At 46.5% G+C, this 24625-nt stretch overlaps 1 protein-coding gene across 1 annotated transcript; it reads left to right on the top strand.

Annotated features, from left to right (window-relative positions):
- The first annotated feature begins 568 nt into the window (after positions 1–568).
- LOC107998649 (uncharacterized) lies at positions 569–24033 on the top strand. The gene is made up of 2 exons (XM_028667115.2): positions 569–739; positions 22022–24033. The coding sequence occupies exons 1-2, from the start codon at positions 723–725 to the stop codon at positions 23016–23018; spliced, it is 1014 nt and encodes a 337-aa protein (XP_028522916.2). The 5' UTR covers positions 569–722; the 3' UTR covers positions 23019–24033.
- Positions 24034–24625: the final 592 nt, after the last annotated feature.

The following is a 24625-nucleotide window of genomic DNA, read 5'->3' as shown; positions in this document are numbered from 1 at the left end:
TACAGATGAGCGTTATAGCTTCCTCGATGTAACGAGTATCAAAGTGCATAAATATGGATTTTTTTCTCTCCCTCTTTCTCTTCCGAGAATACATTTTTTAAACGTCGGAAGGCTGCAAGAAAATATTTCACTTTACCTTTTCGCAATTTAAGAATTATTATTACTATTATCGATAGATGAGACGTGGAACGGATTAATTAATTATATTTCTTTTAAAATAATGTTTTAATGAATTTTAAGGCGGAAAGAATTCTACAATTAAAATAAAAGAGAAATATTTGGGTAGAATTTCTCGGAGATTCGGTTCTCGAGAAATGGCAGACGGAATTATTTTAACGGAGGGAAGCGACACTTGCTGCACGTATGTACAAGATAGCGGAATGCACGCGAGAATGCATCTACAAAAGTCAACGAAGACCTGTGTTTACCGATCTTAATTAGGGATAAAACGAAAGGGTTGAAAATGGTAGGGTCGCGAGTTGACAAGAATCGGCTTTTCGAATCCAACTTCGGGCATCTTCGGTGGTCACCGACACTCTTCGTACCACTCTTAACTCGTGCTCCCGCTGCCTCCACTCAGTCGTTGACGCGCGCTCGTTTCGTTTGGTTCGGGTATTAATGGTGCTTCAACATTCACAAGAGAACTTCACGGTCCAAATTCGATATAAAGGAGATTGTGCTTGACCTGCATTTCATTCAGAAATAATATCGTCACGTGCAGCATGTGCACGATCGCGAGGTAAGACCATTTATCTTTAAAAACGTGCAATCTTTCGTTTCTAACGAGAAATATTTTATAATTTTTGTTTCGTTTTTTTTCCCCCCGTAGAATATTTCTTGAACACGTTACCCTTGTGGAATATTGGAATAACGTGGAATATTTTTTAGTTCAGGTGGCATTCCTCGGTAAGGTGTCTGTTTTTTCTTAGATTTGGATGGAATAAAAATGTTCCAGAACAACGTGGAACGTTCTCAGATTCTATAGGCAGATTCCGTAGGATATCTAAAGGATTCCCGTCGCTCGAGGAAACGACAAATCGGACCACTTCCTGTCTCGATCTTTCAAATTTCCTTTGACTCACTCGATAAGATACGTTTCATCATTTTTTTTTCCACGTTTTATTTGAATCGTGGATATTGCGTGCTCTCTTTCCAAACTCTAACTCACGAACTCGCCGTGTACGTGACGCGTTGTCAAACAGTTAGTAACTCCAAGTTCATTCATTCGATGGTGTGGGATGTCGAGGGAGAAGGAGTAGTTTTCTCTTGTCGAGCAGGAAATATCGAAAATCCATAATGGCAGGGTAGCGTGATAAATCCGAGAGAGACTCTCGTTGCGTTTTTTTTCTCGGTCGATTTAAACACCGTAGTTAATAGTCGATCTTTGCTCTTGTTTGATCATCGAGATATTGATTGCCTCGTCCGGTCGTGTTTGGGACGACTCTTTTCTCCCCCTTTTCTCTCCCTTTCCTCTCTTTTTTCCCTTTTTAATTTTATTCGCCAAGAATAGAGAGGAGCAAGTTGGAGGAAACAGTGGCAAATATTTGGGGATAGACTGTTCTCGATTGAATTTGTTGTAGGCCACGGCGAACGGTGCCGTAGCCTTCTATCCCAGCACGGTCAATATTGACTCTGGCTCGAGCCAAAGCCCATCGTAATAAATTATTGACTTCATGGAAGCGGAGTAGAAGCACGAGTAGAAGATCCTGCGGTGATCTGCATTAATCGTTACGTTACGTATCCTCCTTTATGGCGATACTATTTGCTGTAAGCCTAGGAAATTACACGCGGCCCGTAAATCATTTTTACGACGGGATTATCGTCATCGCGCAGGACGAGGCGTCACCGATATATTGATAGCGGCACGAGATTGATTGGAGTGTATAAATATTGTGCGCGTATCGTGCTCGCTACGTCCCATATTTCCAAAATTAACGCTATCGTACCATCCTTCTTTTCGCGGAAAGAGAATTTACGAGAATTCATTTCTTACAATGTTATCATCCTTGCGACTTTTTTTAACTTGCCGAATTTTCTATCACCAACTATTTTCTCCATTCCTCATTCGCGCGTTCAACTCGCAATCGTAAATTCAATTCATGGCGGAATGATGAACGAGGCATGGAATGTACGTTGAATATCGAAATAGCTCGTCCCACGTAATTGGCAGCTGAATGAAAATTCCATGCGTTCGATCGAGACTCGTGGAGAGTGTCGAAAACAGGTCGGTGGAATTTTCATAAGTGTATCGTAATTCGAGGTTCGCCTTGGAGGTGTAAGTGCACTGTGCACTTTTCTGTTAGTTGGTCGGCACTCGATACGCGATTCGGAGGGGTCGCCCACGCAGCGAGACACGCACACCGGTGCCTCCTCTGTGTGTCGGCGATTTACGGTAAGGGCACCGTCTGCTTTGTGTGTTAGTCACCGACCGTAGGGGGTGAAAGAGACTGGCAGGAGGGGAAGGAAAAAAGAAGGAGAAGCGAGAGAAAGAAAAGGTGGCACACGCACACACGATCGAACGCGTTAACACGTCTATTGTGGTTGGAATTCTCATTATCTTCGATATACGATCGTGTGCATGCTAACAAATAATTTTCGTACGACGCGCTTGGCTAACAATTGGATTAGGTCATCGTGTGCTCGTTCCGAGCGAAGTTGAAGAAGAACCACTTCGTACTTGATCGAGAGAATTAGTAAAAATCTTCTTTTCAATCGTGATTCTATTTTTTATTATTTGATTTATCCAAACAACGACTTATCCCTTCGATGAGATTGTAATAAATTTGCACCGATTAATTCTTCTTGGCGATCGATCCCATTCTATTTTTGCCGCAAATGGATTATGGATTAAATCCATTGTTTGCTCTTGCACGTACAAACGTTCTCCCAGCTCAAAGGCATACGAGCATTGTTATCGTCGCCAATGGATCATCGGAGAGAGTAAGTCGTTCTCTCGATTCTCGTCCCACGATCTTAATCGCGCGTTGAGCAACCTTCTTAGCCAGGTGAATCGATTTCAAGGCTATCATTGCAAGAAGAATAGCCGGTGCTTTGGTAATTGATTGGAAAAAAGAAGCGAGAGACGGATAATTGCGGTTAAAGGTGGGAATCGTCGAGTCGTTAGAGTCGGCGATAAGCTGGGTGCTGTTTGTCCACTCCGTTCGCAATAACTCGTTCTATACTCGGTCCGTAGGAATACGAACGTACAATTATCAGAAGTCGATCGTGGATCGATCGTTGCACGCTATCAAGTAAGATTGTTACCCTTGTTGCGTACAAAGTAGCCGATAGGAGTAACCCAACAGACGAATTACACGCGTTCTCGTCCGTCTGTCGAGCACGATAATCGTTCGATCAACCATCCCTAAGAGTGTCCGTTAAGACGTTAAATTCCTCGAATGGGTTTAGCATAGAGAGAAGAGGCGTAAGAACGATAAACATAGGATGTTAATCATTCATCGATCCCCGTTGGCGCGGTTCTTTTCTTTTTTCTCTCTCTCGCACGAACGTATTTGCCAAAGGTACGGTAAAAGAAAAGGAACAGTTGGCGGGTGTAAAAATAACACGATCTTCGAAACGCTTGCTCGTACGTGTTTGCTCGCACCGAGTACAACAAGCATTTCCAGGCGGCAAGTCTATTTGTCGAGAGACCCTCGTTCCCCGTTCTCGTATAGGAAAGGAGGATCGAGAGAAGAGAGAGAACGAAGGGTGGCAGAGTTCGATTCGGACACGCGATATATTACGTGCTCGGCACGTATGTGCTGACCGCTTCGTACATAAGTAGACATAGGCATAAATAGCGATGCGTGTGCACAACGATATACGTGTGCACGTTGCCGGAGAAAGAAAATATCGGCGGGGACGAAATGAAGGAGAGAGAGAGGAAGAAAGAAAGGAAAGACAGAGCGAGAGAGAGAGAGAGGTATCGAGTAACGCGAGCATACACGTTTTAACGATTTCTGATGTTTCTAATTCTTCTATTTCTTCTGACTCACCTTCCTGGTTCAAAGGAGTCGAAAGAGCGAGAAGAGTCCCTCTCGAGGTTGTAAACGGGCTTTAGTGGCGAGTGGTCTTACCCTTTGATTCTCGGAACTGTTCTCCCCTTTGCCGATTCTTTTTCTCGGCTAGAGTCAACCGGCGAACGTGCGCAGCTTCTTCTCCTCCTCGGGCTATTAGCATGCAGAGGAGACGCGTCTCTTCGCGTCGGTTCGAAAGAACCGGAGGGAGAAAGAGGAGGAAGAGGATGATGATGATAACGACGATGATGACGATCGGTGTTGCGGGCTTAATCGATGGATACGTATTCAGAGGGGAATGCCGGGATTATTCGAGGATTTATCGCGGTGATTGCGCGGGAGGAATTTCTTGGTTACGGACGTTAAGTATTACTCGAGATCGAGAACGCGGCCCGAGCATCGTCTTTCTTCGAGAGAAACTAGTGGCCACCTTTAGAACGTCTCCTGACACGGTAATTCCCTCGTTCCCATGAACCCGAGTCAAGCAGTGATTAGTGCCAATTAGGCTAAAGTAAACCGGGTAGTGTGTGCTCCGAAACGGCATGATGATACGAGTAAAGCAGCGTTTCGCTACGAAACGAATCGCAAATAACAGGCTGGGCCTGCGATTCCTGCTACTACGATAGAAAAACTAGTTCCACGTATTGCGAGAATTGCTTTTCTTTTAAAAGAAATTTAATAAAATATTCTTTTTTTTTTTTACATCGCTAAGAAAGTTGTGACGTAATAGTGCACGTATTGAAAAGCTTAATTCAAATTTTAACTAGATTTATTTTTCTGTGTGTAAATAACGCGGAAAGTAGAAAAATCAAATCGAAAAACGAAACACGAACTTGAACGTAAAGATTTATGGCAATAGGAACTTTTCCTCTCTTCGAATAGGATTAGCGTCGAAATATCCGTTTGCGATAAAATCGTGGATGGAATCGGTCGTTAAACTTTTATTTCATTCGATTAAATTTTATTTTTCATCGTGAAAACGTGTGAAAATATATATATATATACACGTACATACACACACATACACGAGAGTATCGGGAAACGTGAGAAAAAAGATAACAGGAATTCAATACCAAAGCTCGATAGACCGTAAATACGCGCATTTTTCTCACGGTTGTGCTCGCCATCGCATATTCGATATTCGTAGTTTATCAAACCAGGCACGATTTTCTTCTTTTCACACGATTCGATTTTACACGTACACGTATGGGCGTGATCGTTGCACGTGATTCGAAAAATCGTAGAAACTCGGATCCAAGGTATAGTTACGGTACAGCATCCTTGGGCGAATATAGTGACATAATAGGCAAACGTCCAGGCCGATGCACCGTTATGCAGAATGGTGCTGAGGTCAAAGAGCCGGCGCGAATGGGAGGGAAGGAGCGGAGACTGGGATGCGTTCGGAGTGCATCGGATATGCTCGTTCGGCTGGTTCGCTCATGAATATTTGAAGAGCCGAGAGATCACGAGATACTGCGAACTGTGTTTCAACAAAATTTCGCGCCGCGAAACAAAGCTCTCTCGATCGTGAGATTCCTCCTAGACCGGATTCTAAAGCTTCCTTACACGCGCTCGAGTTAATTTGGATCAAGGCACGTACGCCGTTCTCTATTAAAATTGTTAAAGTATTAAAATATAGCGAAGTAACGAGTCGATAAACGGAGCGTAAAAAAAGCTCACTGCTTTTAATCGAGTAGTATACATATATATATATATAACATAGATGAAAAATTTAATATAATAATAGACACGAAAAATTTGAACTATGGAATGCGCTTTCGATGATGAATCGTGGCAACGCGTGCTCGTGCGATTAATTTTCTCTCTACGAAAGAAAACGTTAATTATTGTATAATTTGTTATAAAGTCCCGAGTATATTTTCACTTTGTTACGCGTTATGCAATCGCGTGGAATAAGATCGTTCGCCACGTAGCGTATATCTCTGACCGATGGCGAAACCCGTTTCGCTGGCGTTTCAATCTTGGCCATTGACACTGACCTAATAAGGGTTAAATGGATTGTTCCTGAATGTCCATTGAGCGCAGCACGCGTCTCCATTGGGGGGTGATAGACCTGTATGCGCGCATTTAAATCGCAGTGCACGTTGCCGTTATCGTGCACGGGGGGCGTTTAATGAATCCCCTCGAGGATATCTTTCAGAACGGTTAACGATTGATCGATAAATTTCTGTCGTCTACACGCACACGCGCGCTCTCTCCAAATGAAAGCCAACTAGTGTCTCGATACGCGATATCCGACTCGATTGTGATTCGTAGTTTTTTTTTTTCTTTTTTTGAACAACTACGCGTATCCAACGATGGGAATCGATCTCCGTCCACGCCGCGCCGCGCCGCGCGTTCCTTCGTACGTACGAGCAAATTACGTTCTTGTGGAGTTTGCGTGGCGATACTTTGACGGCACCCAGGCCGTACACACGTTTTCATTGGAAATGGAAATTATAAAATTCAAGGCACGTAGTCATTGATCGGTTCCTTCCTTTTCACTTACCGCTATACCGCGGTTATTCCTACGCGTAATCCGGCATCCTTTTCATTATTTCGCGGTGAAACATCGTAAATACCTAAAAAGGAATAAACGCGATAGAGTTGGGGCAGTTAACACGCCCAGTTGAGCGAAATAACATGTTGCGAGAATATCGTAAATTTTGATGTATTGTTCGAGGTTTAAATTTATATGCAGAAATTATAGCAACACGTACGCTCAACGTACTTCCTATTAATCGTTCTCGCCCTTGATTTAATCAAGTGGAGGGGAGAGGATGATTTTCCTCGGGATTTACGATCGTCCTGCGCGCGACCAGGGACAAAGATTTGCGTAGGCTACACACGATCCCGTTGGTCCCGTTTTCCCGACATCGGTAAATCACGTTCCTTTCGTTTCGTTTCCACTCGCGATCGGGACATTTCGGGAGGGAAGCGTTGCGTACACGAGCGTTGCTCGTCTCTAGGGGAGAACGAAGGGAGGACCGAATAAAGGGAGCGACGCGAGAAGTACTCCTCGAAATAATTGATTGTCCTAGAGGCAATCGCCTCGGATATTTGAGGTTAGTGGAATGAACCGCCCGCTGCGAATCGTGTCGATCATTTTCGAGAACTCTGCTACCGTGACGATGGCGCGAGAAACAAATTACACGGAATGATTAGTAAGAAGAAATACCTCGGGATATATATACTCGGGAGGATATAAAAGAAGATTGAGACGAAATTTGAGAGAGCGATCGAAAGTGAAGCGTTCGTAATGGTTGATTTGTTGCATTAAATTACTTTAACGGTTGTTCCGTCGTTAACTTACGTACGTGATTTTAGCTAGCACCGTTAATTAATCGACGAGAGTGATTAAGTTGACAGGCAACTTATGATCGTCTTAAAAATCATGGGTCGCGCATTCGCGACTGGTTTACCTGGTACTCGCGGCGAGGCTAGATTAATCACACCAAGTTATTAAGCGAGATTGACGAGCAGAGATTTAACGGTAATAATTCGATGTGTGGAAATCATGGTTGGCAAAAAAAGAGAAAGAAAGAAAGAAAGAAAGAAAGAAAGAAACGTCGCATTACTCGACGCGAAAATTAACCAGTGCTGGTTTACGCCCTTCCTGTTGTGTCCAGAGTCACGATCGCGTAATAAAAAAGTCACGATCGTTTCCTTGACTTGGGTTAACGTGCTCGATGCATGCCAGCTTCGAGCTTTTCATCACTACGGGTGTTTACTCGAACGATGTTTAATGATTCCTCCGGTAATTGCGTGGGGCCCGTCTCGAAGGATAATATTTGTATAACTGGAATTACGCGAGTCGTTAAAATTTAACGGAAGGCGTCTTGCAAACTATTAAGTCTGTGCATAAATAATTTCTCTCACCATCTTTAGATGCAGTTATTAATATTTGACTTTCGGGGTGATACTGTACCAGCATTTCTCATCGCTGTTTCCTATCATTTATCATTCCCTCCGATAATTAATGGAATCGATGTTTACTCATTTTTGAATATCCAGGCACGTTTGAAGAGGGAGGAGTGTTACGGTATGAAAGAACCGCCCATCTCATTATCGTTTTATCCCGTCTATCGTTACATTATCGTACATCCGGGCGTAGCCTGGTTTTCCTATTACACTTACTCTTTCGTTCCATTCCATCGATTGGAAAGCTTTTTCCTTGTATCGTGAGAATGTCTTTATCGCGCGAAAATGTAATTCGGAATTCATCACGATCGATCGCGCGAACGATGAAATTAAATGAAATTAAGTGCATTAAGCGTATTACACGTGAATCGTTTTGTAATTCTTGTTAAAAATCCTTGTCGAGGCTTTCGAAGATTTCTCTTTTTTTTTTCTTTTATTTTCGATTATTAGGCGGAATCATTACGTAATGTCCGATACATAATGGCTCGTTGCTCGTTGTCCGTGGATGAAAGTACTTAAACGCTGCTCTAATGCTTCGAAAATTTGGCGAAGAGGAAAAAAAGGGGGTCGTTTGCGTACACATCGGTTCCAATTATCGGTGGTAACGCCGTTTTCGGCTTCGGACACTCTTAATACCCCTCCCTTTCGTCCACTTTTTTCCCTCCCTCTTCCGAATTCCTTCTCCCTCCGTTCGGACGAAACGTGTAATCAAAGTTTACTGTCGAAGATGCGTAATGACAGGGTTAAGGTTAGCGCGGAATTAACGATCTGGGAATGCAGGTTTGGGCCAGCGCACAAATTTCGCGGCCTTGCAATTACGTTTCACGTGCCCTTCCGCCATAAAAGCGAACCGACTGACGTAATTCGCGAGCTTTTACTCTCATCTTTTATTCCGTAATCGCAGCCATCGATCTTTATTTTCGTATCCACCACTGCCGATGTAGATTATCCACCGAGTCGAGTCGAGTCGAGTCGATTACGCCTTCCTCTTGTCATTCTTTTGCTCGTTGCCTCGATTAACATACCGGATCTTGCGCAATCGTGGGACCAGAAAATGCGACGCGATTCCTTTTTTCTTTCTTCTTCTTCTTCTTCTTCTTCTTCTTTTCTTTTAAATTACGGTGAATCGAATTACGATCGTCACTGCATCCGCGAATTTCAGCGGATTCGACGATAGCCACAGGATAATGGCTTTTGTTAATCGTGATTGGTCAGAATGGAGCTGGTTCGGTTGGCCGTGGCGAGGCAACGGCTAGACTCCCGGCCAAAGTCCTTTACCTCCTTTTTCTCGACGTGCTGGTTGAATGGGGCTCGCATTAGGTCCTGCGGCAGGAAGGCCGAGGAGGGTAGGAAAAAAGAAAGCAAAAGGGGCGATCCTTGAGACAAATGGAGGGAACGGGGATGGAAGGGAAGGAGGGAGAGACAGAGAGAGAGAGAGAGAGGGGGGAAAAAAAAGAGGAAAACAAGCAGCGGATGTTTCGGCTGGCTGCTTTAAAGTTCAGCCCCATCTCTTCTTTCTCTTTCTCCGACCTGTGGTATTCCTTTCCATTTCTTTTACTTCGAACCGACCACACACACCTCCTCCTCTCTCTTTCCCTCTTTGCCCCTCACTTCTGTCCATTGTTTCCAATACTCCTCGTCGAATCGATTCATCGTCACGAGCCTCGAGATCGAATCGTTCGATGCCTCGAACGATTCCAATTCTCTTCCTCCGTCGTCCCCTCGATCGCGTAGGTGTTTCGATGGCTGGGGATGTTTGATGGCGCAGCTACGTGCTGCCTCGATCCTTTTAATCGCGGTCCCATGCACCGGGTGTATACGTTTTGAAAGGAGGAACTCGAGCCGAAGAATGCGTCGTCGTCGCGCGTGTCTCGCGTTCAATAAGGAAGTCTCGTCGGTGGAGTGTCGGCAGGATAGGGGTAGAGGGTATACTCGAGTTCGAGCGGGGAATCGGATTTTCGGGTTTAATCCAGCGGCATCTCCTCGGATCGGTTAACAGGTGCTCCATTATGGGTCGTTTGCAATCCTCGTTCTCGCCTATCCGACCCGGGAGACAATAATTTCCAGTTAAATCTTGCGCTATTACGGAGGGTCAGGTAGCGGCACGTGCTATTCCCGGTGTCGGTAATATATAGGAAGAGAGAAAGGTGTAATTTTCGGAGTTCGATGATAAATTTAGAACGGCCTTCTACCTGTTAACGTCTCACTTCATCCCGGGATATTCGGAATAACTTATCGATAAGTGGACCATCATCCTTTCGCGATTCATTATTCTTTTTCGTCTGATCGATTTTATCGATCGAGAAAAACGAGGATTAGAACGGTGGCTGGAAAAATATAAAACGCGTATTAAATTTATCCACGTCGTGAAAAAGAAAAAAAAGAATATCGTGTCGTAAAAACGTGTAAAAAGTATCGTCTGTCGAATGATCGCGTCGAGAATGCTTTCTTTTTCCTACAACTTCGTTAACTCTATTTTCGTTTCTTTCCCTCGTTTCGTTTCCTTTTCCATTCCCGTCCTTTTCCTTCTTCTTCTTCTTCTTTTTCTTCTTGTTCTCCCGTTCAACACGTGGAACGTTTCAGAGACTTTTATAGAGTTTACACGCGTTTACACAGAGATCTTCCAGACGCAACTCGTTTCGCTTCCTGTTCCTACACGATTTCTCGAAAAGGCTCGTCGGCCCGACGACGTTGTTCACGTTTCCTTCGATTAAATCGTCAAACTCGTATACGAGAATAGAGGAGAAGCGGTGGAAGAATTCGCGGCGAATTAAGCTCGCGCGCTTAAGCGAGGAAATACGTAATTTAATTTCTAATTACGCAATGATACGATCCGTTGCCCCTCGATACTCTCTTGTTAATTAGCCGACTCGTGATTTTGTTAAAAATTCTCGGTATTCGATTGGCGCGGCGAGAAAGTGTGCTCGTAAAGGCCGGCTGTCGGACATTGAAATTCCACGCTTTGTGGAACGAAAGTGCATTCCCCCGGCTCTTTCTTCGCTTTCAGCATTCTTATCGGATCGTTGTTCCGTCACTAGGCGAGGAGGGAATCATCGGCGTGTCTGAATAGCGGGCTGTGTTCGGGGAATTCGATCCCAGCGAGAAAACGGAAGCTTCTTCTCGAGGCGAGGACGAAAAAATAGAAGCGACGCGAGAACGAGATTCCTGGGATCGTTGCCGCTTCCTCGTTTTATCGGGGCCTAGCCGCCAGCATCGGATTCCGTTAACGGTGTCGCCGGTTCTCGATGCGCTTGCCGATTACCGATATGGAAAAATCTTGCATCATATTTCTATTTCGCCATTTCTTCTTCCATCAAATTTTATTCCACGGGAAATTCTGTTCCGAAACTCCCAACGTTCCAACGTTGACGGACGATCGTGGATTCTTTCGATCTGGAAGAAAAAAATATCATAAAAGATATTGGACAATTTCTACGACATTAATTCGATTTATTAATTCGATCGTGTAGAAAAAGGAGCGAGTCTAGAACGACGTTTAAATTGCTCTCGCGGCCGATGAAAAAACGCGTTTACGCTCGGTGCGCGGAGGAATCCAGTGGCTCAGGTGCGAAACGAGAATTTTGAGAACCACTGTTACCCCGTTACTCGTACAAGAAGACACTTCCTTAGTAGTCTCGGAGCCGAAGTGGAGCCAATTACAAGAGTTGCGCCAAGAGTCTTGTTCCCTCGGAGTCGATCGTCCGACGAACGAGCTTTGCCTCGCCAATTGCTCTCGCCAACGCTTTGACAAATTCTCTCCACGCGGAATTATCTCGTTCGCGATATCGTGGAAGAACCGTGGATCGTCGTCGATCGATCTTGTCCATTGTTTCGTGATCAATCGGCCGATGCCCGATCAACGTCCACCACTCTCCGCTTATCCGTCTCGTTAATTGCGATTATTTAATTATCGTCGTGGAAACTTTCGTTTATTTCGTACGGGCGCGTTAATCCAATTAACTAATTAGGGAATCGTAGGGGTTTACGATCGCTTAACCGCGCCAATTAACGTGCTTACCGTGGCGTGGAAGCGAAGGATGAATAATACCGAATGAAAAGAACGCTCTGGTATCTGGTATCTCGCCAAGTAACAGGTTCCTTGGAACGTTGAGAATGTGCAGGATGTTACACGGTGGATGAATGCGTCAGATACACAGGCGAAAGATACTCGAGGCTATTATAGAGCGAAAGGGAGGAAGGGCTACGTGACCAAAACAATGGACCCCATAGACCGGGGCCCTTCTCGTAAGACACAATCGTATTGTTTGACGTTCACCGTGTATCCCCTTATTTTACATCCTATATTCCTCCTTTCTTTCACACTTTCTCAATAGTTTTTTTTTTCTTTTCCTTCTTTCTTCCCTTCTTTCCTTCTTTCTTTTTTCTCACCAGACTCTTTTCTTCCAATATCGCGCACCTTCCTCGACTCCGCTTTCCCCCCTTTTTCCTTATTCCCTTTTCTCGTATTCGTGCGCTTTCCCCGTCGAATATCGCTTTTATAGAAGCAATATCGGTATGCACACACGTACGGTATTTTCCATCGGTCGGCAACTCGCGCCCTTTGAAGTCTTGGAAGCCGTAGATTCGCGTCCAAGTTTCCCGATACGACGACGTTTCGAGCCTCTCCACCGTTGCCTCTATTGTGCCTGTTTGGGGTGCGCCAGCTAAATTACCTTTAGGGGTTTCTCTTCGAGGAACTCGTGTTTCTTAATGGTAGCTTAATTTCGACCTGTTTGGGGTGCGCTTTTTTTTTCGTAGAATCGGAGGGTAGATCGCGTTGTATATTATATTTCAAGTATCGGGAGGGGACGATGAATCCGCGCCTCCCTTCCGAAAATATCGAATAGGATGATTCGATGATAATTCTTATGCGAAATTTTAACGAGATTGTATCCTATTCGTACTCGTGGCCTACGAACGGAAACGGAAGAGAGGAGAGAAGTCGTTGTAAAAGTCGAGCATACGCGGTAATAAAATCATACACGTCCCTCTGAAACGTTCAAAGCCAAACGTTCTTCGTATGTGAAGCGACAGTAATTGATGTCAGTGAAACCCCTCGGTATATACGTATATATGTATATATATATACTCGGTGTCCTCGAGAAGCGTACGACGCGGGTGGTGCGGAATCTAATGGCGAGATATACGTTTATGGCTGGTGAATTTACGATCGATGTAAATACGGAGGGAGTCCCTCTCGAGCTCCTTCTTCCGCGGGATCGTTGTTTGCAATTCGCCGCACGTCACTTTCGCGGCAGACAGGGCTAAAAGGCTTCTTTATCGCTCGAGATTCCACGTGGATAACGTTACGTCGATATTATCGTCCCTGATCATCGCGCTATATCTTCCTCGGGCCGGTAATCGAATTATCGAGGAATTCTCGAGGCCCCGATCGACCACGACCATTTGTCGCGAACGAGAAATTTCGAAGGAGATTTTTTTCTTGCTTCGAGAAGAAAGAAAGAAAGAAAGGAAGGAAGAAAAAATTGTAATTTTTATCATTCTTTCTCCTCCTCCGCACGAGGCTTCGAGAAAATCCTTGTCCAAATCGAGATGTAAATTTTTAAAGAAGGCTTTATCTGCTCTCTCGAGATTCGAAGGTTTTCTTTCCATCGTATTTTATACGTGTTCTCTCGAGTTCCTTTTCCCGAACAATTTTTCGGTTGGTTAAATTGCACGCGTGGCGAAGGTAGCTGTTGATCGCGTTATCCGGCATTTTCTCGTGTAACGAAATACACATATTCCGGGATTCGTGGCACGTAGTTGGAAAGCACAATCCGTGACCGCCGGATGCTTTCAGACGGTTTTCCGCGTAGCGAACAATTTTACATGTCGAACGACGAGTCTGCCCGTGGTTGAATCGCGTGCTCAACCTCGATAGTAAATCCTTGTCGCATTCGATGAGGCAAAGGTCGTGAACACCGGCTCGTATTTCCAGTAATTACACCCTAGCAAATTTATTTTCTGCCGCGAACCAAATGGCCGAGCTAATCAACTTCTCCTCCTCCTTTATCCGTTGCACGTCCAATTTCGAATAGTTCCTCGAATTTCGCGAGAAATTCGATTAAACGTTTGACGACGTTTATCGCGAAAAACTCTGGATAAATTTATTATCTCTTCTTACCACTTTCAATATTCTTTCGAATTGCGTCTTGCGACAAACATTTCGTCGCATCAATAGTCGCAAGAAGGTGACAGTGCCTGCCTTCCTGATTCCTGAACCAACGAGCAACTCTCGAGAACGGATTATAAAAACGTCCTCCTTGGAGAGACACGATCGACTTTTCACGGTGTCTCTTCCTATTCCATCTCCATCTCCATTTTTTTCTTCCTCCCGTCTTTCCGTGATTTCTTGGCAATGCGTGGCGATCTAATGGGCCGTAAGAAGGAGGGCTCGCGCTATATAAGGCGATGTCTGAGTTACGTAGAATCGATGATGCTCTCCCACGGAGTGCGTGTTCCTCCTCTCTTCTTTTCCCTTTTTTCCCCCCTCATTTTTTCTCCTCATTTCTTCTCTCATTTTTTCTCTCATTTTTTTTCTATTCCTCCCTCCTCTTCCCTCCCATCTCTCGACCCATTAATCAACGCTGGCGTAAAATTACTCTTCATTTCTGATCGCGACCTTGGTAATGGTGGCGAACCGCCGATCGATCAGGGGGAGAAGATCGTCACCCGATCAGGGATCGATCGTAACGAGCCGCGTCGAGAATGAAAGCCCCTTAATGGGTTTCCCGAGCACGAACGTGCCTTTTTTCAACGCTAATCACCGCCGGATACCTTCCTTGGCTACCGATCACCATCCTCCTTTCGCGATACACGGAAGCCAATTCGAACGGACGTCTCTCCTTTTATGCGACATTGTCCCGCTCGTGACGATAGATCTCGCGGAGGGAAGGGAAGGCACGGGCGGTCGTTTAAATCGAAATTTATGTACGTACAGTACCTATCCATTCGATCCTCGTCTTCCCATCGTCCAACTCGGTATTCGTACGATTCCAATTATACCGAGGATCTTCTCTTCGTCAATCGTCACGGATGCGCCGATCGCCATACTCTTACCAATCGCTCGTTAATGTATTTCCTCGTGGATAAACATCGTACCAGAGAGCAGAGAGATCCGTCTGGCATCGCCATCGATGTCCAACGAAATACGTGGAAACTCTCGCTAGGACGATCAAACCGGTAGCTGACCGGTTTGCCGCTTAAAACCGCTTGGAGTCTCTCTCTCTCTCTCGCTCTCTCTTCGCGAGAGGAATCTTTACCTCGATTACGTTTGGCAGATGATAAGAGGGTACGGTGAACTCGTGCCATCTCGACTTGGATCACGATCATATATGTTTGTCGCCTCGAACGGGTCGGGCAATATGAAGGTTATTTTCGCTATTATTTAACGTTGTTGGCGTTTCCAAGCACGTAGATATCGTAGAATCGGTGAAAGAGCGAGGAGAGCGAGGAGGTGATTTATTTAACCGATGGCAGAATGGCGAGATCTCGCGTGGGCCGAAACTATCGCGTGGAATTATATCGCTACGGCGTGGCTTCTCCTCTCCCCCGTGACAGGGATCTAATTGAAAAGTGACGAAACGACGGGCCAAGAATTTGCATGATAATTCCTTCCCCCCTCTCTCTCTCTCTCCCTCTTTCTCTCCTTCACCTCTCTGTTTCTCCTCTCTGATTTATGCGCGCCGTTTAAGCGAAGAATGCTCGGCTGCGTTTCCAGAACCGGAAAATAACGCGCCTAGGGTAGATTCTACCCGGTGATTTCGATGCTTCCAAAGCGGCGGAACGATCGTTGGAACTTGCGAAGAATCCCTTTATGCGTCCTCACCGTGAATCTCTGGAACACGCTTTGACCTACGGGAAGAAAAATCTGAAAGTTTAGCTTTGATTTATCGGCCGAGTGGTGGCGCGATATTAAAATTTTATTCGTGGCTGGAGGCGATCTCGAGACGAGGAATAAATTTCTCCAAAGTGATAAATGTTTTCGCTTATTGTTGCGAGAAATATTGTCTCGCGTAATTGCGATTGATGAGAATTACACGTAATAATCTCTGTTATTAATGGAAAGAAGACACGTTTCGGAAAAGAATCTTTCCTTTCTTTTTTTCCGAACTCGAGAGCATTCATCCGCTCTAAGATTGCGATCTTTCGCGGCAATATCTCTTTTCTCGTTTAACACGCGTACGCGGATTATTTTTCCGGACGTTCCTCTCTACGATCCGCTCGGTTCCGAGGTGCATGTTTCGTGGTCGACGCGCGAAGATCGCCGCGACTCGCGGATCGAATTTAGAAAAGCTGGGCCGCGATAGGAAGGAAGAAGTTAATCGCGATAAAGTTGACCCGACACGGACCAGACGAATTCGGTGCATTGAGATTTATGGACAGCACGTCGTCCCCCTGTTTCCCTAGCCACGAACGCGACGCGATGTGCTCGCATATGACTGAGCGCACGGCTCTCCTAGCCGGAGAAGCGGAAACCAATAAATTATTTCAGTCACGTCGAATCGAAGCTGAAATTCCACAGGCGTGCATTTACCGATCACTGTCATTTGCCTGTGGCTGACCGCTCGTACTTGGACATCTATCAAACCGCGATCGCAATTAATTTTTTACCGCTTGCCCCGTGATTACGCCTCGCCTGTAGTAATACGCTGGATGCGATTGCGCGCGGACGCCGACCGTTTCTAATAGATACACACGCGTACCTCCACATACTTTGTATCAAATCGAATCTTTTTCCGCTCGTGTTTTTCCACGCTTCTTTCGATCCATCGTGACGATTCATCTTCATCCATTCCACGATTCCTTTCTTCCCTTCGTTCGTTCCTTCCTTTCCTGTGTTCCCCGACCGTTCTTTCTTTATTCTTTATTCTATTATTACCAGTCTCGATCCGTTGCTTACGTGTAGCGCGATAAATTCTATTCGGATAGCATTTCCACGAGATCTTAACTTAACTTTCCAATCGCATGCGCCAGGGGAATCGAGCGATTTCGGTTCCTTATTTAATCGCGAGTTCCTTACTAACTACGCCCTTCTCGTTACGTGCTCGTTCGTTAAGCCGAGATTTAATACCGTTATCGAAATTGCACCGGCATCCGCGATACGGGTATTCGATTATGCGGAATCCCTGCCGATAACTCGTAACGCGCACCTTGCTCCGCCAACCACGCTTCGAATCATCCTAATCCGGGTTCTCGGGGGATTTTATCGCGCCTCCCCCCTCCACGTCCACTGGATTTTCACGCGCCAAAGCCTCGCATCCTTCGACACGCGCGTTATCGCGCGTCCAACCACGTGCGTCGTTCGCACCAGCTCCACACACGACAAGGGTGCTGCGCGCTCTTCGTGGACACGACCACGAGTCTTCTTGGTAGTCGTCTATGCCTCCAGCCACCGCCAAGGTGAACAAACTCCCTCGTCCTCTGGTCCCCTCTCTCTCTTTCTCGCGCGCTATCTCTCCCGGTTTCCGATCGTGGCGCGGATTAATGCTCGCTGTGCAGACCACCGAATCATTCCTCGACATGGGATTAATACCAGGCCAGGATTCTCGCGGCAATCTCGAGGCGAGAAAACCGAGTTCGCCGTCGATCAGGACGCCGCCGGGACTATCGTCGCAGTTTATAGCCTGTTTCACGCTTCGTCACGGAATCCTTCTCGGATTAAACTCGTAGTTAAGGATCCCTCTCGCAATTATGCGAATGGACGAACGCATTAATTTCACGGCTTGACAAGAGTACACATCGAGAAATCTACGTCCTCATCGCCATCTCGGCCGTCGCCGACCCGAGAAAAGGAGGATCCTTTTCGAGAACTTTCAGGTATCCGTGGAACGAGAAACGGTTCGAGTTGTGCAATTTCTCTCTCTCTCTCTCTCTCCGATAAACGCTCCAGGAATTGGAAATATTCGACCGAAACTCGATCGAAGCGAAAATCTCGACGAGATTCGTTTTCGAATCGTTATCGTGCAGCTCCCTCCCCCATGGACGTTGATCTCGCTATCGACGCGCGGACGTTGATCGATCCATCGAGATCGGGATTAAACTCGGTTCAGGGACAGATTGACGAACGACGCGCTCGTTTTACGTACACACGCGTTTGGCGCAAAAGAGTGTCGCGATGAGCAGCATCCCGACGTTCCAACATCTTCTTGGGTATTTCCATATCGATGTCGGAGCCGAGATGGGGTCTGAACCGAGAACGACTCCCGTCGTGGTTACATTAAATCAACTCGAACGAGTACCGAGTCGAGAGGGAGGAGATGGCGGGACGCGAGTCATGGGTGGCGAGTTGGATTTTCTCGCAGTCGAATGTTAACTCGACCAAGACAGAAATTACAGGCTTGGAGGGCTATTACAACCCCGCGGCAACCACCAACGTCTCGTCGAACCTGACTACTCGTTTCCTCTTCCCCTCTCCCCTCTCCCCTCCCGCGATTCCGCCTCGCGGTGAAACGGATCGTCCAACTGCCGTGTTATTCTCTCGTTTAAGCTTTCACGTGATCGTAACCAATTTGTCGGGGAAAAGTGGCGAGAGAGAGAGAGAGAGAGTTACTTACTTAGCGCACTCGTGGACGCTTTATTGAATCAATCGGCCGGCCCGGATGAAGTCGCGTTAAATTTCACGTACGGGGAAAAAAGCGGCGAGCGATTCGAAGCGGCTCGAACGCCGATACTTAGAGAGGCAGATAGCCGATGAAACGAGCCGATAGACCGGTAATTACTTGGCAAATTACAAGAGCGCCTAACAAGTACATCGAAAGAGAGAGTGCGCTCGGTCGGGTGCCGAGCTAATGACTCGAGCTTTCATCCTCTCTGATGGAAACGTTACGGTTCGCCGGAACGAAAGCGTCGTGTGGATCGCTCGCTTCATTTAATTAATAGAAACCTGAAAATCGGAATCTCGTTTCACAATTTCGCAAAATTTATAACGGTTCGCCGCCACATTTACGCTTCGTTCCACACACACACACACACATATGAAACAAAACGGTTATATTATCGTATCGCATGGTATCGCATCAACCGGCACAGTCCGTCTACTATCGACTCGTATCTTTTAACCCGTATCTTCCTATAAATACAATACTTACGTGGATATAATTTCCTTCCAGTTCTTTTGGTGATTCGCAACCAGTATCTGTCCATGCAGTCTCGAGAAGCGTTATTCGATATTGCATTGGTGGTGTATCGGGTCGGGTCGAGTGGAAGGGAATCCAAAGCGAATCACCCGCAAACGTTGATCCCGCTGATGATCATGGAGATTAATCTCGGTTCACCGCAAGACGCCAGCGTAGCTTTTCATTTTTCATTCCATCGGTGCAACGACGTGCCCCGTGTGTGTCTCTCTTTCCGTCTCTCCTCCCCCCTCGCGCCCCTCGCGCTTTCGCCGCTCTTTCGTCGCTCTTTCTCACGCGTCCACCGCCTCGTATGCACGCACGTGCTCGCCGATCGCCGTCGTCTCTCTCTTTCTCTCCCTCCTCCCATCACCTCTCCTCGTCCTTCTCTTCTCTCCTCCCCCTTCTCGATTCTTTTTCATCTTCGCCTCGCCCCGCCTCGCCCGTCGGGTCGCGCCAACCTCTTCTCTACCAACCGCTTCTCTCTACCACGCTCGCTCTTCCGCGTTCTTCTAACCTGCCAATCGTGCGCTTTCGACGAATACGTCCAACGGTAATGGACTACCGATCGGCGCACGGTCGACGGACGCTCGGTCATCTTCCTCTGACGCTAGGCGGAATCGTAATCACGGAGTCGAGCCTTTTTGCCAGACTCGAGTTGTCGAGTTGAAACTCGCGGACGTAACGACCATTGGATACGGCCGGCCGTTTCAACTGTCGGGTTATTGTTGCTCGGTTAACCGGGGGATGTTCGCCGCTTCGATGTCTTTTTACGGCGGGAACGATTCGGCATCGACGATTCGTTCGCCGCATTGTTATTCCACCATCGTTACCGTCCGATCCATTAACGCGATTCCACTATTAACCTTTAACGGACGAGCGTCACCTCGAACGTGACTGCAAGTTCTCTCGTTCTCTCGACGAGTGAGAATAACGCTTCGACTTACCGGCTGGCGATACGGCGACCGACGTGTCCTCTCGACCGAGAACGCGCCGAGCCAACGCTCTGCGATTCACAATCGCACCGTCACGAATATAAATTCTCCGAATCGTCGCACATCCACGAGCGCTCCAATTGCTCGAATCCGTTTGCTGAATTTTCCACTCGTCGCTGGATCCCCCTGCCTCTCTCTCTCTCTCTCTCTCTCTAGCGTGAGCGAGTTTAGCTCAAGCGACCAGAAGGGATTTTTTTCGAACAATGAGTTTCATTGAGGAAACGACCTACCATCCGCTCCAACCATCCGCGTGTTTTTATTGCGTCGAAGATCGAGCCAGATAAAGCTAATAACGCGACGAGTGGCTCGAGATCCGAGCGAATCGTGTGAATGGAGCTTTGTCTAGGACCAAGATTTGCGCATCATCCGAGACGAGACTGTCGACTCGAAACTGTTTCCTTCCCTCAAAATCGATAAACCAGTGCATTATCTATAAGCAGAAACGATATCGTCGAACGAGAATCGTTCCTTGCTACTCGTCCAGGCTATACGTTTTCCGTCTTGCGTTTTCTCGACGATGTTTTCCTCTTCGTTTGCAGCTTCGTTGAAAAAGACGTTGGAAATAATCTCGAGGGAAACGAATGGCTGGCAAGTTAATTCCACGAGTATCGCGTGACTGACGTTCCTCTCCGACTTTCTTTTCGGGCCTGACAAAAACGAAAAGAGAGGAATATTTAATTACTCGGCTTACCTTGCGCCTTCTGTCAACTTCGTTCTCCGCTCGAGCGGGAACCCGTTGTTTTCAATCCCTTTATTATCGATCGTTTCGAGATACTGGCTGGCAAACGATTCGTCGAGGAGACGTCGGAATTTATTGAACAATGCACGAGCTTATTGGCTTAGAGTAGACACTTGCTTCGAATAATAAGAGAAAAATTATAGTCGCGTCTCGTAATCTCTACGTAAAGGCGTTACTTAGATTTACGAGCCGTTTTCCTCTCCGCGGGCAACGATTCTTATTTACGATTATTTTCGTCGAAATTGGAAATTAACCGACGATCGAGAGACGCGCGAATAGATACGAATGGAAGACACGGTTCTCGCTGTGCAGATATGTTGTCGACTTGGAAAAGAGAAGAGGAAAACGAAGAGTGGCGAGGAAAATTAGCGAGACTTATCTCGCGTGAAAGGAGTAATTAAGAAAAGCTGATTTATCGAACAGCCGAGCCGTGGTTCCGATGCCTTTGACAATAATCCGTGTTCCATCGTGTAACAGGTATCGCAAGATCCACCGTTTCGAAATCGCTTCGCATTCGCCTTTTTCTCAGCTTGTTTCGCCGCTCGTAAAATTTCAAAGCCTCGTCTCGTTGCCAGAGTCGTCACATTTACGATCGATGAAAATTTTCTTTTGCTCCCGTTTTTGCTCGAACGACGCGACTGATATTTACGATCTGCCAACATGATGTCTTCGAAGCTCCATCTCTTTCCATTCCTCCAAAGATGAAACGTTCCTGTACTACCGATGGACGAGGTCATGGTCGTCTCTTGGATTTCTCTCTCTTTTTTTTTTTTTTTAGACTCGCGCCACTTGGCATCCAGTGATGGATTGTTCTCTAAGGTGACAGGGATCCGAGATCCCGTCGTCTTTGATATTCACCTTGCGCGCGCTACACGGTTGCGGAATCGACGGCATACGTCTTCTTCCGTTCACGAGGCGTTCTCGTCTTAGTCAAGTTTCATTGTCGTTTGCTTGAAAGCGTCGCGCGCGAATGAGATCAGACCAAGATCCGGGATGTACGTTTCTCGTTTTTCTCGTTCCCTTTTGCTCGGATGGTAGACGTTTGCGTGAAGATGTTCGGATCGATCATTCGGTCGCGACGTGGAACTTGTTTAAAAAGAAATTGGACGAGAAGTCAAAGGGAAATGGTTTTCCGTTCGAAAGTGAGTTCGTTCGAAAATATGGAAATAACAGTTCTTAGGGTGGAAAGTTTTCAGGTGTACTAACCTGTCTTTTTCTCTCTTCTCTCTGTTTCAGATTACTCGGCTGTACGCTGGTGTTCCTGTCGTGCGCCGCCGTCTCGGTAATCGCATCCGAACAAACGATAACCAACTTCGAGACGGTTCACACGAGCAACGCCGCGATCCTGAATCGGCTCGGTCTCGCGCCGCTTCAGATTCCCGATGGACACCACAAGAAACGGCTGGCAGGTCCCGAACCACCTGGACTAAACTCCCAGACGAGAATTCATCAGCCGTACAGCCGTAGACACGGTCATCGAGACAGCCACGTCTACATAGTCAAGCTTCCGGCCAGTCCACCGTACTACACTATCACCAAGCCGCACAAAAACGTGAAAGACGAGAAGGTGACCAAGACCGGGCCAAATTTCCCCGTAGGATTTCAAGGGAACGGAAAACCCGCCAAGATCTACCATTGGAATCTCCCCGTCGTGAAGAAGATCAGCGAGAAGAAGAGGCTTCACGCTCAGATGAAAATGGAGCAAGCGAAGAAGAAGTTGGACGTCTCGAAGAAGTACCAAGGCTCCTCGTCGTCGAAGAATTTGGAGGACGGCGCTGGTCGACAACAAGGTGGTCAGGATCTCTCTCTCCAGGAGAAGAAGAAATATTTCGGCAACGGTGACAACGGGAAGATTCGCCAGAGCGGCGGTAACAGTGGCAATCCCTCGAAGCACGTGAGGAACAACGACAAGAGGCTGAGCTATCCCGAGCACGAGGACAAAAAGTCGACGAAGAAGGGCAACAACAACGTTGGGACGAGCAACAAGACGTTCAGGCTGGACGATTCGGGCGTGCACAGGATCCACTTGACGAACGAGCTTCACGGGGCGAGGAACACCGCCAAGGTGAAGAAACACCGGAAGAAGGCTGCTATGTCGTACTACGCGCCCATCACGGGGAAATCCGGGTCGACGAGCATCCACAAGAATTTCCCCGGAAACGGGAAGCCGAAGGCGTTCTACGTGATGGAGAAAAGTCGCAAACCCGTCTACTATCATCCCTTATTACCATAATCCGCGACTCGTCGAGAATATCCGCGTAATCGCGTCACGTGTTGCCGGCCCGTGAGCTTGTTAACTTAAAATAGTCGCGACACGTCGACGACATGGAGATGCGACAAGCCGAGGATCAGATGTTTGAGAAGGACGTGGGCGAAAGAATGAGAAAGAATGAGAAAGAGTGCGCGCGTGCGAGGGAGAGAAAGAGAGAGAGAGAGAGAGAGACAAAGGAATTCTCGGATCGGAGTCGTCCTTCGCGCTCGAAGCCACGCGTATCCTGCAAAAACCGTTCCACTTCTGTTACAGTTGTTAGAGATATTTAGATTTAGGTTCGATCCGAGACTTTCCTTCCTCTTGGAGGGAAGGAAAGGCGGACTTAAATTTAGGAATAGTTTAAGGAGAATTTTGCAAACGCCCGCGACTGAGTTCGACGATGATGGTATGTACGCTCAGAGATAATTAAGTCAGGGAAGGGAGGCGATCGTTGGCGCTTCTTCTTCCTTCTCGGTTTTGTTCTTCGGCCGATGCGCCAACGACCGCTTCCCAAGTTGCTACGTTCAACTTGTATAATATATTTTTATAAGTTTAACAGATTAACTTTTTCTATCGTACGTCGATGTGTGCCGTTTTTTACAAAAGATTATTATACACCGTCACGCGCGATTGTTTTATGGAGGATGCCGATCATGCGAGCGACAACAGGGGGAAGAAAGAGAAAATCGAGGGCACGACGTAGCAAAGCAGCGATAATAATCTCCATGGAGCAATCGATCTAGAGCGAATTTCTACGAAAGACTGGACAATATGCGTATTACTTACTCGTCTCTAAGGGATGCACATGCCTTTTCTATTTGTATATCCGTGCAAGGATCTTTTTACTGGTTCTTTTTCTAATCTAATGAATTGCAGAAGCGCGAGAGCAGCAGACATTTTTTATATTCTTGTATCGTATGTTATAGGAAGAAGCTCAATTGTATCGAAACCATGGCATTCAGTGTAGCGTAATAAAAGTATTTATAGTACTTTGTAACAAGTTGGCCGCTGTGTATGTACCCGTTGAGAAAACAGAGAGAGGGGAGTGAAAAGGAAAAAATGAAGATCGAGGTGGAGGATAGCATTGTTCGTTCGATTTAACGTCGGTCGTTTAAACGGCTGTCGAGCTAACTTTTTATCCCGATTACGGAATGAGAACCGCTCTTAACCCGTTACAGTACATTTGCGATAGTATCGAGCCAACGGCGAACCCTTTGCCCCCAGGGCTACATTTTTTGGTAATTGACCATCAAACTTTGAAATGACCAGAGTGCCTATCTTCCTTTGTTCGACCATTCCACCACCATTTCTTTCTCCTTTTTTTCTCTTCTTTTTTTTTTTTTCAGGCCCTTCAACCGGCGTGTTCGTAATTCGTGACAAGGATTAATCTCTCCAGCGTTGTTTAACGCTCGTCGCTCGTCGTAAAAAGAAAAGGAAAATTTGTCTTGTCGATCAACATCGTGTCGTATCGTATCGAACGAACACGGATATGCTTCGAAGCAAGATAAATCGTTATACTTCGATGTAAAAATCGGCGATTTATTTTTCTCTCGCGTATTCTTTGTGAATAAGAAGTAAATAGGAAATTT

Source organism: Apis cerana, linkage group LG14, assembly GCF_029169275.1.
Source record: "Apis cerana isolate GH-2021 linkage group LG14, AcerK_1.0, whole genome shotgun sequence".
Taxonomy (NCBI): domain Eukaryota; kingdom Metazoa; phylum Arthropoda; class Insecta; order Hymenoptera; family Apidae; genus Apis; species Apis cerana.
This window is presented reverse-complemented; position numbering and strand designations above follow the sequence as displayed.